Here is a 13,516-nt window from a genome sequence, read left to right on the forward strand (position 1 = left end):
TCACAAGGTCGTGATTCGATTCAATCCACAATTCGATCGATTCAGCATGAATCGGGGAAATTTTGCCTCAGACAGTCAGAAATATTATAATTCTGATCATTTATCAGTACATATCCATATTTTTATATCTATAAAAAGAAATCTGACACTTGTGAAACTTTATCAGAGGTGCAAGCAACAGTAGACTTGTGCGTAAGCGAACGAATAATGCAGAAAACAAACCTTTTTATCGTCCATCCATCCATCCATCCATCCATCCATCCATCCATCCATCCATCCATTTTCTTCCGCTTATCCAGGGCCGGGTCGTGGGGGCAGCAGCCCAAATAGAGAAGCCCAGACCTACCTCTCCCCCAGCCACCTCCTCCAGTTTATCTGGGGGAAGACCAAGGCGTTCCCAGGCCAGCCGAGAGATATAATCTCTCCAGTGTGTCCTGGGTCTGCCCCGGGGGCTCCTCCTGGTGGGACATGCCCGGAAAACCTCGTGCAGGAGGCGCCCAGGGGGCATCCTTGTCATATGCCCGAACCACCTCAACTGGCTCCTTTCGATGTGGAGGAGCAGCGGCTCTACTCTGAGCCCCTCCCGAATGGCCGAACTTCTCACCCTATCTCTAAGGGAGAGGCCAGCCACCCTTCGGAGGAAGCCCATTTCTACCGCTTGTATTCGCGATCTCGTTCTTTCGGTCACTACCCACAGCTCGTGGCCATAGGTGAGGGTAGGGGCGTAGATCGACCAGTAAATTGAGAGCTTTGCTTTTACACTCAGCTCTCTCTTCACCACAACAGACCGGTACAGCGTCCGCATCACTGCAGCTGCTGCACAAATCGTCTGTCGATCTCCCGCTCCCTTCTCCCATCACTCGTGAACAAGACCCCGAGATACTTAAACGCCACTTGGGGCAGGGTCTCGTCCCTGACCCGGAGTGGGCACTCCACCCTTTCCCGGCTGAGGACCATGGTCTCAGATTTGGAGGTGCTGATTCTCATTCCCACCGCTTCACACTCGGCTCCGAACCATTCCAGGGTGAGCTGGAGGCCATCACCTGATGAAGCCAACAGGACCACATCATCTGCAAAAAGCAGAGATGAGATCCTTTGACCACCGAAGTGAAAGCCTTCCGCCACTTAGCTACGCCTAGAAATTTTGTCCATAAAAATTATGAACAGAATCAGTGACAAAGGGCAGCCCTGGCGGAGCCCATCACCCACCAGGAACAAGTCTGACTTATTGCCGGCTATGCGGTCCAAGCTCTTGCAACGGTCGTATAAGGACTGAATGGCCCTTAGCAATGGGCCAGACACCCCATACTCCCGGAGCACCCTCCACAGGACCCTTCGAGGGACACGGTGGAATGCCTTCTACAAGTCCACAAAACACATGTAGACTGGTTGGGCAAACTCCCATGTGCCCTCGAGTATCCTTGAGAGGATAAAGAGCTAGTCCAGTGTTCCACGACCAGGACGGAAACCGCATTGTTCCTCCTGTATCCGAGGTTTGACTAACAGACGGACTCTCCTCTTGAGCACCCTGGCATAGACTTTCCCAGGGAGGCTGAGGAGTGTGATTCCCCTGTAGTTGGAACACACCCTCCAGTACCCTTTCTTAAAGATGGGGACCACCATCCCGGTCTGCCAGTCCAGGGGTACTGCCCCTGATCTCCACGCAACATTGCAGAGACGTGTCAACCAAGACAACCCTACAACATCCAGAGCCTTCAGGAACTCGGGGCAGAGCTCATCCACCCCAGGGGCTCTGCCACCAAGGAGTTGTTTAACTGCCTCAGTGACCTCGCCCCCAGAGATTGGCGGGTCATCCCCTTCATCCCCAGACTCTGCCTCCGCCACGGAAGACGTGCCAGTGGGATTGAGGAGGTCCTCAAAGTATTCCTTCGACCGCCGGACAATTTTCTCAGCACTCCACCCGCACTATACACAGTGCAGGTATAGCATCGCTTTCCCCTCCTGAGTCGCCTGACGGTTTGCCAAAATCTCTTTGAGGCAGTCCGAAAGTCTTTTTCCATGGCCTCTCCGAACTCCTCCCACACCCGAGTTTTTGCTTCTGCCACCACCCGTGCCGCATTCCGCTTGGCCTGTCGGTACCTATCAGCTGCCTCCGGAGTCACACAGGCTAACCAAGCCCGGTAGGACTCCTTCTTCAGCTTGGTGGCTCCGCTTACCTCTGGTGTCCCCCATTTGGTTCGCGGATTACCACCATGACAGGCACCAACTACCTTGCGGCTGCAGCTCAGTGGACTTAATACAGTGGCTTGCAAAAGTATTCGCCCCCCCTTGAACTTTCCCACACTTTCCCACTTTCTTCTTGCCACTCAGTGCACAACTAATAGTTGTCCTATGGTCAGATTCCCCCACCTGAGCTGTAGATCTCTGCAGCTCGTCCAGAGTCACCATGGGCCTCTTGGCTGCATTTCTGATCAGCGCTGTCCTTGTTCGGCCTGTTAGTTTAGGTGGACGGCCTTGTCTTGGTAGGTTTACAGTTGTGCCATACTCCTTCCATTTCTGAATGATCGCTTGAACAATGCTCCGTGGGATGTTCAAGGCTTGGGAAATCTTTTTGTAGCCTAAGCCTGCTTTCAGTTTCTCAATAACTTTATCCCTGACCTGTCTGGTGTGTTCTTTGGACTTCATGGTGTTGTTGCTCCCAATATTCTCTTAGACAACCTCTGAAGCCGTCACAGAGCAGCTGTATTTGTACTGGCATTAGATTACACACAGGTGCACTCTATTTAGTCATTAGCACTCATCAGGCAATGTCTATGGGCAACTGACTGCACTCAGAGCAAAGGGGCTGAATAATTACGCACACCCCACTTTTCAGTTATTTATTTGTAAAAAATGTTTGGAATCATGTATGATTTTCGTTCCACTTCTCACGTGTACACCACTTTGTATTGGTCTTTCATGTGGAATTCCAAAAAAATAGATTCATGTTTGTGGCTGTAATGTGACAAAATGTGGGAAAGTTCAAGGGGGCCGAATACTTTTGCAAGCCACTGCATCCCCAGTCTCCCTCGGAATGCTGTTGAAGCTCTGCCGGATTAATATAATCTTGCTTCCCTGTTTAGCTGTGCCTCTCTTCCTGTTTTATTTTGGTTATTATTTCTACACTCATCACATCCTGTCTGCCAGGCAGCTATACTGTAACACTTACAGTCGTTATAGCACTTAATCCAAAGCAACGGTCGGATGCTATTCCCTTCTTATGGTCAGATGAAAGTTAAGGGATGTTTGCTGTTTTTTGTTATTTGAAAGAGTTGCTTAAAGTAGATTTTTGACTTTTAATTGTGTCTAAATACTAAAAAAGCTTTCACCAATATGTCCATTAAAAATCTTGATTTGATAAAAAAGGTGCCTAAAGTAGTTCTATGTTGCCCTCAAAAATATTCCCTTAGTAATTATACTGCGTCACATTGCTTTCACACAATACAATATGACTGGATTGTATTGCCTATAGTCAAGACTGTTTCCAGTCAGTAACTTAATACCCATTGTCACACTGGAGATCAGTCACCAGATCAGCTAACAGCCCAGATCTATGCTGTGCTAACCTAAAATGGTCCAAGAAGGAATGCTCTGTTCCTCGAAAGAAAATGAATTTCATTTTACTTTGTTATCGCAGCAGAGCGATATTTAAAGCTCTCTGTCGGTTCTTTATTTTACACAGTGAAAGACTTTTGTGTAAAGCTGCTGAAAGCGTTTGAACACAATTGTCACGCTTTGTTCATTTGTTTGCAAAAGTGTTTTTTCTGCAGAGATTACATTTCCTGTAGCCATCCTGCCAGCCTTCCAGGCCTATCCTGCAGTGCCACCACACTATCCCGCTGCTGCTGCTACCCCCTTTGGATTCAACCCGAACCCGAACCCAAACCCTCCAGTGTGGGGTTTTGAGCCACAACAACCAATAGCAGCTCCCCAACCGTCAGATCCCCCTCCTCCTTATGGAGCATATGCAATGTACCCTCCATTGCCAGATTTTGAGAATAAATCCTAGCAACAGGTCTGACCAGATGCTTTGCCAGGAAATGGTGTGAAAACACCGAGAAGCATACTGTGGTCATTAAGAGCCACTCTAGTGTTCACCAAGCACTTCTGTGGCTATAGACTATACCAAATCCCTATAGTGTGTGTTTAACTGCCTCATATAGGAGTATCCACTCCTGATTGTTTCTTTTTGTTGTTGTTTTTTTTAATTAAACACTTCATATCTTAAGTGTCTACGTGTTCCAGAAAGCAGAAAATGTATAACAGTACTTATAATGGAACTGTGGTCAGTATTAGGACCCTACATTCTGTTTCTTTTAAATACTTCATTGATGACCGGAGTCTTCCCTGAATGTTTTAAATCTGCTGTGGTAGTGCCAATCTTGAAAAAGCCTGGACTGGATGTTGACTTAGTTGCAAACTATAGACCCATCTCACATTTTTCTTTTTTGTCTAAGGTCTTTGAAAAAGTTGTTTTTAAGCAGCTCACTGATCATCTTTCAACAAACAATCTGTTTGAACCATTTCAGTCTGCTTTTAGACCAAATCACTCCACAGAAACAGCTTTAATCAAAGTGGCAAACAGTCTGTTGGTAAATGCAGACAGTGATCGCACTTCAGTTTTAGTACTACTAGATCTAAGTGCTGCATTTGACACTGTGGATCACTGTATTTTATCGGATAGGCTTGAACATTTTATTGGAGTTACAGGAAATGTTTTATCATGGCTGAGATCTTATCTGTCTGGGAGATCTCAGACTGTTAGTTTTAAAAATGATCTCTCCGAGACCTGTGCAGTGGGGCATGGGGTCCCTCAGGGCTCTGTACTTGGCCCATTGCTGTTTTCCCTGTATCTGCTGCCTCTTGGTGTTCTTTTACGTTCTTTTAATGTAACTTTTCATTGTTACGCTGACAACCTGCACCTTTATGTTCCTTTAACCATTGGAAATTGTGCTGACATGTCTAAATTAGAATCGTGTCTATCTGCAATTAGGGGCTGGTAATCGGATAACTTCCTGCTTCTTAATACTGATAAGATAGAGTTGATGGTCACTGGACCACAAAAATTTCAATACATGTCCCAAAATTTAATCTTGAAAATTGAAGGTAAAAAACTTGGGCGTGTGGTTTGACACAGTGCTCTCCTTTGAGTCTCATGTAAGAGAGACAACAAAGACCACCTTTTATTATTTAAGGAACATAGCCAAAATCAGACAAGTTTTATCAAGCAAGACTGCAGAGGTTCTTCTCCATGCATTTGTGTCTTCACGTATTGATCATTGTAACGATCTCTTTTCTGGGCTACCAAAGAAAAGTTTTAGAGGTTTACAGATGGTGCAAAATACAGCGCCTCGCATTTGAACTAAAACTGGAAAATTTGAGTGCATTACGCTGTACTGAAATCCCTTCATTGGCTATCTTGTCAGGTTTGAGCAGATTTTAAGGTCCTGCTGCTCACCTACAAAGCTTTAAATGGATTGCCACCTTCATACCTCTCTGATCTTTTGCACCTTTATGTTCCATCCCGTGCTCTCCGATCCCAGGATCCCTTTCTGAAAAGTAAAGAGTAAAATATTTTCCATTCACTGGTTAACAGCATTACAATATCAAGCCTGCAGGTGACATATAATGCACTTTTTTGTTTTGTTTTTTTGGTATCTTTGAAATAAAGCTCTGTATGATAATAAACTTTTTTAATGAAATAAACGTCTTTGGGGTGGTCTTTGGATTTTAGTAATTTTTCAAGATATACCACAAAACATGAAGCTGACATAACTAGACATCTTTTACTTTGAGTTAATTGCTTTCAGTTCATGGGGCCATCAAAATATTGACCGCAACATTTTTTTCCTGGTATGTTTTAGGTTTTGCCAGTGTTTCCAGATTAATTTTGACTATTAAGACAAAATTAATCTGGTAAGAGGGGTCATTAACACTTATTAACACTAACTTACTTAGAACGTGTTTCCCCAGGAAAAGTTGATACCGTTCATATAATATTATTTCTAAACCTACTGTGAATATTATAGTGTTGTTAGTGATACTTTTACTGTTTTATTTAATAGTAATGTCCTCCAAACAAGAATTTGTTAATCCTTTTTGGGGAACTTCCCCCAAATTTTTGCTATCAAAATATGTGGAAACTTATCTCCCAAGCCTTGGGAATCAGGGGCCGTGAGAACAGCAGCATGCTCCCCCCCCAAAAGGCCCTTTTGTCATCTCTCTGAAAAACGGGGTCTATTGTTAAGGTTACTTCTCATCACCTCTGCTTAGGATTTCAAAGAGTTTTAACATCATGGCATGTAATCTGCATCAAGTGGAAAATTTACTGTAGGTGTGGTGAAATATATCATGTGATGCAGCCAGCATGTGGCAGTCACACCTACAATAAAAAATAAATAAAGAGAAACAAGGTGGTATTTTTCGCTGCCCCAATATGTGGTTGTGAAGAGACCATGCTGGTTATCCAGAGAGTGTGTCTCAAATCATTCATAATGTAATCTCATGTTAAACCCCGTTAAGTTTCCATAGCTGAAAATCTTTTAGTGGCACTGCTTTGGGAGGGTGTATGATACAAGAAAAACTGGTTTCACATTATTTGTATACTTGAAAGCAGATATAACCGGCAGAGAGTGGCTGTGCTGGGCACAACTGGCCTGAGTTTTCTCTTGGTTTTTGCAACAGAATTTTTTTATCCCACTTTTTGCCATCTGAAAATGACCATTACAAGATTCTCAATCGAATACGATGCCATCAACAGCAAAAACACCTTCACGAATGGAGATATCATTAATGGAAGAATTATTGTGGAGGTGTCTGGTGAAACCAAGATCCAATCGCTGATTTTTAGAGGACAAGGGAGAGCGAAGGTATGCTGGAGTGAGCATTACGGAAAAAATCAAACCCACGTTTACTGGGCTACTGAGAAATATTATGACATCAAACAAGATATCTTGAGAGAATCAAGACACGATGGTGATGTATTGAATTAACACAGTTGCTGACACGTGATACACTGTTCCTTGTTTAACAGACTGTTCAAAACAACACCTACTTCTTTTCCAGGCACTGAAGTCATTGGAAAAGGAAGACACGTGTATCCTTTTTCGTTCAGGATTCCTGATGGGTACCTCTTCTTGTCTTAATCAGAGGTTTAGATTTCCATTATGCTTCTTAGTGGGTCATTTGAATGTTTTTGTATTGTATTTTACAGAATACTGCCATCAACCTATAAAAGAGCCCGTGGAAAAATTGTTCATAAGGTGAAAGCAGAGCTGACACAATCAATTACAAGAAAAACCAAGGCTCACTTCACTTTTGTGTCCAAGGCAGACATGGGCATTCCTGGACTTCTGGTAAGAAATCATTAATCCTAAAAAAAAAAAGCAATCATTTAATTTCATAACTGATAGTGTTCAGGCAGACGAGATCATTACCTTAAAGCACATTTATAATGTGGGGGTCTGCTTTTTAGGAACCTCAGTATACTCATAAGGATAAATCTGTTTTGGGCTCTGGAAAGGTTTCAGTAGATGTTCATACCACTCAGATGGGATACATGCAAGGTAATTATCTTTACTTGGCTTACTGCCTTTCAGTATTCAGTTTCTGCCCTCTCCCTTATTTTTATTTTTTGGAAAGTGACTATAAGTTTGGTTGAGTCAAGCGCTTTCACTCTTCAGATAAAGCAGTATTTTTAAATGATACTTCCCATCATTTAAAAATACTGCTTTATTTCATCCCAGCTCTCAGCTACTTAAAGTGCTTGTAAACAGGAAACCAGTGTGCATGATTCAGTGAGGGGTGTTTCTGTGGCACTGATCCTTTGATTAGTGAAAGGAAGTTAGATATTATGTAGATGTAAGGAAATGTCTTTCTGTGCTTGGCAGTGATTTATACAGGATAACTTTCTGTACTTTACAGGCGAAGCTCTCGTGGTCACAGTTGAAATCAACAACAACTCGAGTCGCACAGTGAAGCCCAAATTCAAACTGTATCAGAAACACAGTTTCTTTGCCCAGGGCCACAGGACAGTTTACACACACGACATCCTTAAGGATAAGGCTGAGGCTGTTGAAGCATCTTCTGGCAGAAAAACTGTGACCAAGGTGATCACCATCCCTGGAGACCTACCCCCCTCCATCTTGAACAGCCACATCATCAACCTGGAGTACATGCTGAAGGTAAACAACTTGTAGAGCTGTCCTTTTGTTTGTGTACTTGAGTACTGCTTAAGTAATATAACTAATGGTAGGAAGCTTGGATGGCTTGTCTTTGTTTTATTTTGGTTGTTTTATTTGGGCTGCTAGTTGGTTAGTGGCACCTCTTTTCTGTCACAGGTAACTGTAACAAATCATTTTTTTGGAAAACTGCTTTTCTTCTTTTTAACGTTCACAAAAGGAAATACAACAAAGGATCTAAGTACTCAAAGGAACTAAAGTACTTCCATATAAAGGAAGAAAAGCACTCATTAAGAGGCAAGTGCAAACACTAATAGGGAAAAAGACAAAGAGTGAGAAACTTGGATTAAAGCACGGGAGCCCTCTAGTGACAAAACAGGGCAACAACAAAGGCCTGCTGATATAAATACTTCCTAATCATGCGAATCAACATCTACATTCATTGAAACAAACAAACAAAGCTAAACAATACTGTTTGTGTGTTATTTTGTTTTCACAGGTCCAAATGAAAATCAAATGTTCCATTGATCCAAAGCTCAAACTTCCTATAGTTATCATGCCTGCGGTTGTGAAACAACCACATCTTTCTGCTGGCATTGGATTTGACACTTTTAGGAACCCAGAAAATCCAGCCTGGGGAACTACACCCCAGCAAACACCACCCCAGTGTGGAGATCTTCCACCTCCCTACGGAGCACATGCGACGTACCCCACTACCACTCTCGATGATGATGGCATTGAGATGTTAACTTTTTGAACTGTGTGGATCAAAGTGTACCTTCTAACAGACCCATAATGATATATTGTATTTCCAGTGAGGAGCTTGTTTCAACAGCAGGAAAGACCCCATTATTTGAGAGAGTCCTTGGGACCCTCATGGTTCAAAAAGTATTTTGACCAGAGTTACAGTCTTGGAAAATTATGTATGATTAGAAGTGAAACCATTTACCTGTCTGTGGAGAATTCTTCCACATTTCAACTGATCTAATGTAATCTACTGTCTCTGTGTTTAGTCTGTGTAGATTATCTCCCCACTAAAATGCAGTTAGTATTAAAATAAAACCCACAAAACACTTAAAGATTTAAAACTCTTTTACCTGGTCATTTGATGCCAGTTTGGCTCTTTCTCACACACACACACACACACACACACACACACACACACACACACACACACACACACACACACACACACACACACACACACACACACACAAGCTCACAGGACATTATGTTGACTTATACTAATTTCATGCAGACTTATGCCGAACCAAGCCATAATAACACTTACTGTAAACTGTAAAACTACAAACTGAAAATATTCCGTTTTTTCATTTGAGATTCTTGAGTTTAGACATTTAAGATAGATATTCCAAGTCTTCCTGTGATTTAAAGAATATGAGCATTCAATATTAATTCAGATGTTGAGGTAGTTTTCAAGTTCTTCTGTGTGAATTTCAGTTCTGCACTTTGGCTGTCAGGTGAATGATTCAGTGTATTTCAGCACTTTTTAACTAAACTGAGTCACACAAAGTTGTGCTAAAACCTTTAATTATTAATTTTTTAAGTTTTATTGCTTAAACACTGTATATCAAATGCAGTATGACACACTGAACAAGTTGGATTGGTCTCTGTTTTCAGACTTTCGCTCTCTAACACTTAATTCAAAACAAAGTTTCCATCTTATGTACCTTTTATGGTTAGAATAAGGTTAAATTAATTTTATTGTGACTCAGTATTCAAACACATTAAAAATCTTTCACCTTTAACGTCATATTAGAACATTAAAAAAACAGTCATTTGATAAAAATCAACACAAAAGTGACATCATGTTGCCCTCAGAAATCTGTTGTTTGAATTTTCTACACCAATTTTTCATCACTTAGCTTGATCATTAAGTAATACAATACGATACCATCACCAGTGACACAGGTAGAGGCTAGAGTTACCTTTGTGAAAGCAACACCTGCAGGCTTGATCACATGATACTGTGTGACGCAGATACAGCTTCTGAAGAAGGTCCACTGCTCCACTGAATACGCCTGCCTTACTGGCATCCTTATTCGTCAAGGAAAGACTCCATCCCAGCGGATCAAGTCAAACCTGCTTGCAGTAAATTGTTGGGATTTAATTTCAACCAAATGAGGATTCTCTCACTTTCACTCCATAAGAAGACGGTTTGATATATCCTTCTAATGACCGTCAAGCATCTCTTTGTGGAATTCAACAAGGTGAACGAACAAGGCACCTTCTCCCCTGGGGACATCCTCTCTGGAAATGTGATAGTGGTGATCAGCAAGGAAATCAAAGTGCAGTGTTTTTCGGTCAAAGCCAAAGGGAAGGCTAAGGTAACTTGGCATGAAAAAGAAGGAGAGGATATTGTGGCCCACAGCAACAAGAAGAAATACTTTTATTTTGAACACATTATTCTTCAAGATAAAAAGGGAGATGGTTAGTATTGTCCCAGTAAAGTTTCTGAGCTGAGAGATATATAATTGCTGTTATAAATACTGACGAACATACAGGTAACATAAAGTGTTTCTTTTTATAAGGTTCGGTAACCATCAGCCCTGGGAGGAATGTGTATTCATTCAACTTTGTAATTCCAGATGTGTATGTGTTCCCCTCTAACATGATCTCTAATAATAAATCTATATTATGTAAACACTTTCTTTCCATATGTTTGAATGAAATCATTTCCCTCTGGGTTCTTTCAGAGACATGCCTTCATCTTATGAAGGGAAATGGGGCAGGATCACATACAGTTTGCGGGCACAGCTTACTCAGTCGATTTGGCTTGTACACAAAACCAAGACGGAGTTTCCTTTTTGGACCAAGTCTGAGTTCCCCTTTGCCTCCAAATCAGAAATGATTATCATTGGACTTCAGGTAAAAGACAAAAAAAAAAAAATTTTTTTCTTTTTGGACTGAGCTCAACTTCAGCTCTCCTAAATGTGTCATGACTTATTTCATTGCCTTTTTTATTATTATTATTATACTAGGAGCAACAACACGCAACTAGGATTTCATTTTATGGCTCTGGAAAGGTGACTATGAATGTTACCTCAGAAAAAATGGGATTAAAGCAAGGTAAACCGATGTCTCACAGAATATATTTTCCTAAATTTTGTTAACTGAGACATAAATAATGTGGTTTTTTTTTTTCTAAACATACACAGGTGAGGCAGTGGGAGTCTCTGTGGAAGTGCTCAATGATTCAGCACATGCAGTAATACCCAAATTCTACCTGTGTGAGAAGCAGACCTTTGTTGCTGAGTCAAAGAGGAAAGTGCACACAAATGACATCCTGTTTGGGACAGGAGAGCCTGTTCCGGCTGAAACCAGTCAGACCACCACCAAAGTTCTTTGTATCCCTCCGCAGCTCCCTCCTACCTTCTTCAACTGCTGCATGATGAAGCTGGAGTACAGACTCAAGGTACAGACTGTGTTTAAAGACAGTATAATGATATGGCCTTACACCAGGTTACATTACAGAATAATACCGTATTTTAAGATGAAACAGTGTAACACTGAGACAATAAGTCAAATGAGATCTGAGGTTTTTTGGGATACATTTGCACAGCGGTAACAGCACTGCACAGTGGCTGCATACTGGGGACAGGAAGTGTGAGAGGGAGGAAAGGGGAGATTTCCTCATGGCTTGTCCACACACTGATGAGACCACATAAAGCGTCACATTGCAGTCCAACCTGTTCCATGCCATCCGCTCAAACAGATTTAAGCCAGTGCTTTCAGTAAACACTGGTCCTGTGGTGGAGACACAGAGTGCATTATACAATCTAGTCTACAGAAGAAGTAGATTTTGATTAAAGGCAAAATCAGACACAACTTAAAAAGAATGTAAGTAATCAAAGTATCTTTATTTTATTTGTACAGGTTACCCTTGATGTCCCTCTGTCAAGAGAGCCTGTAATCAAACTCCCTCTGGTCATCCTGCTGGGTTCACCAAAACCACATGAGAAAAAGATGAAAAAGAGGTCCATCTGGTTTAGAAAGCTTCCTAGTTAGAAGGATGTGTTAGATCACCAGGAAGTGGCTTGCATGTTCTTTGAAATGAATATCAGGACTGAAAATAAAAACACGAGTTTAAATAAGTGGATGTTTGAACTACCTCAAGTGGGCAACTTCCCAAGTGTCCACTAGGTGGAGATGTGGGCCACATTAGAGAGTAGAAAAAGATTTTTATTTATTTATAGTAAGATAAATTTAGAGGGAAATGTGTCTTTCACTACACACAGCTCCACATTGTTTGATTTTTAATTTCCCGAATCAGGCAGTTAGGTCCATAAGTTTATGAACAAAGCCGGATGTTTATTAAATATACCTCTGTACACCATCACGGGGGATTTTAAATCGAACAATCAAGATCTGACTGAAGTGCAGACTGTAATTCAGGGGTTTTCACAAAGCCCTCGTTTTTTTAGTAACTGGACAGACTGAGATAATATTTAATAATATTAAATAATTAAAAGGATTATTTTTAATACTTGTTTTAAATCCTGTGCAGTCAGTGACAACCTTGACATCCACTGTTAGGCCTTTACTGCAGACGCTGGCAGCTGCTGCTTGTCTGTGAATCTCTCTGCTTTCAGTTTTGTCTTCAATAAATGAAAAGCTGCTTTATTGGGTTGGGATCAGGTGACTGACTTGACCTTTGAAGGATATCCCATTTCTTTGCCTCGATAAGCTCCTGGGTTGCTTTTGCATATGCTCTGGGTAACGAGAGTATAGCCCTGCTACTTTCATCAGCAGTCATATCATCAGTAAACGCTAGCTGGCATTGGCAGCTATACATTCCCACGCCTCCACCGTGTTTGAAGCATGATGTGGTATGCTTTAAGTCACGAGCTGAGCTCCTTTCCTCTTCCCATCATTCTGGTAGAAGATCATTTCTATTTAATCTGTTTTAGGTTCTTTTAGATGTTTTTTGTCTAATCTAGCCTTTCTGTTATTGAGTATAACTAGTGGTGAGTTTTATGCTGTAAACCCTCTGAATTTACATTCATTAAGGTGTCTCTTGATTGTAGACTCTGGCAATGGTACGCCTAGATACTTTAGAGTGCTCTGCATTTTGATAGATGTTGTGAAGGGTTTCTTTGTGTTTTTTTTACAGCAGCCCTGAAAGGTCAAATGCACTCGAACTTAAGAAAACACCAGTACAATGATGCTGTAGCACACAAAACACAAGGAAAGGGCCAATGAAAAAAAATCTGTGATCATCCACTTAGGTGTTTTCTGTGGATTTGTCCCCTCCTAAAGTTTTTGTTGTCACTCTGATGGGTTTATTTTCAGCCTAATAATGGCCACCTTTACTT

The 13,516-nt window shown here is 41.6% G+C and overlaps 2 protein-coding genes across 2 annotated transcripts; both read left to right on the forward strand.

The window, feature by feature from the left end:
* Positions 1-6,215: 6,215 nt before the first annotated feature.
* Positions 6,216-9,241, forward strand: LOC309719367 (arrestin domain-containing protein 3-like). Its single transcript, XM_082555434.1, has 6 exons — positions 6,216-6,975; positions 7,066-7,126; positions 7,214-7,355; positions 7,475-7,565; positions 7,924-8,183; positions 8,680-9,241. The coding sequence occupies exons 1-6, from the start codon at positions 6,717-6,719 to the stop codon at positions 8,935-8,937; spliced, it is 1,071 nt and encodes a 356-aa protein (XP_082411560.1). The 5' UTR covers positions 6,216-6,716; the 3' UTR covers positions 8,938-9,241.
* Positions 9,242-10,375: 1,134 nt separating this feature from the next.
* On the forward strand, positions 10,376-12,209 carry LOC309719328 (arrestin domain-containing protein 3-like; the record flags this gene model as incomplete). Its single annotated transcript, XM_082555375.1, has 6 exons — positions 10,376-10,631; positions 10,733-10,793; positions 10,898-11,069; positions 11,183-11,270; positions 11,360-11,616; positions 12,078-12,209. The coding sequence occupies 6 exons, from the start codon at positions 10,376-10,378 to the stop codon at positions 12,207-12,209; spliced, it is 966 nt and encodes a 321-aa protein (XP_082411501.1).
* Between the last annotated feature and the right edge of the window lie 1,307 nt (positions 12,210-13,516).

This window comes from Aulonocara stuartgranti (genome assembly GCF_965226115.1).
Source record: "Aulonocara stuartgranti genome assembly, chromosome: 12".
In the NCBI taxonomy this organism is placed as follows: domain Eukaryota; kingdom Metazoa; phylum Chordata; class Actinopteri; order Cichliformes; family Cichlidae; genus Aulonocara; species Aulonocara stuartgranti.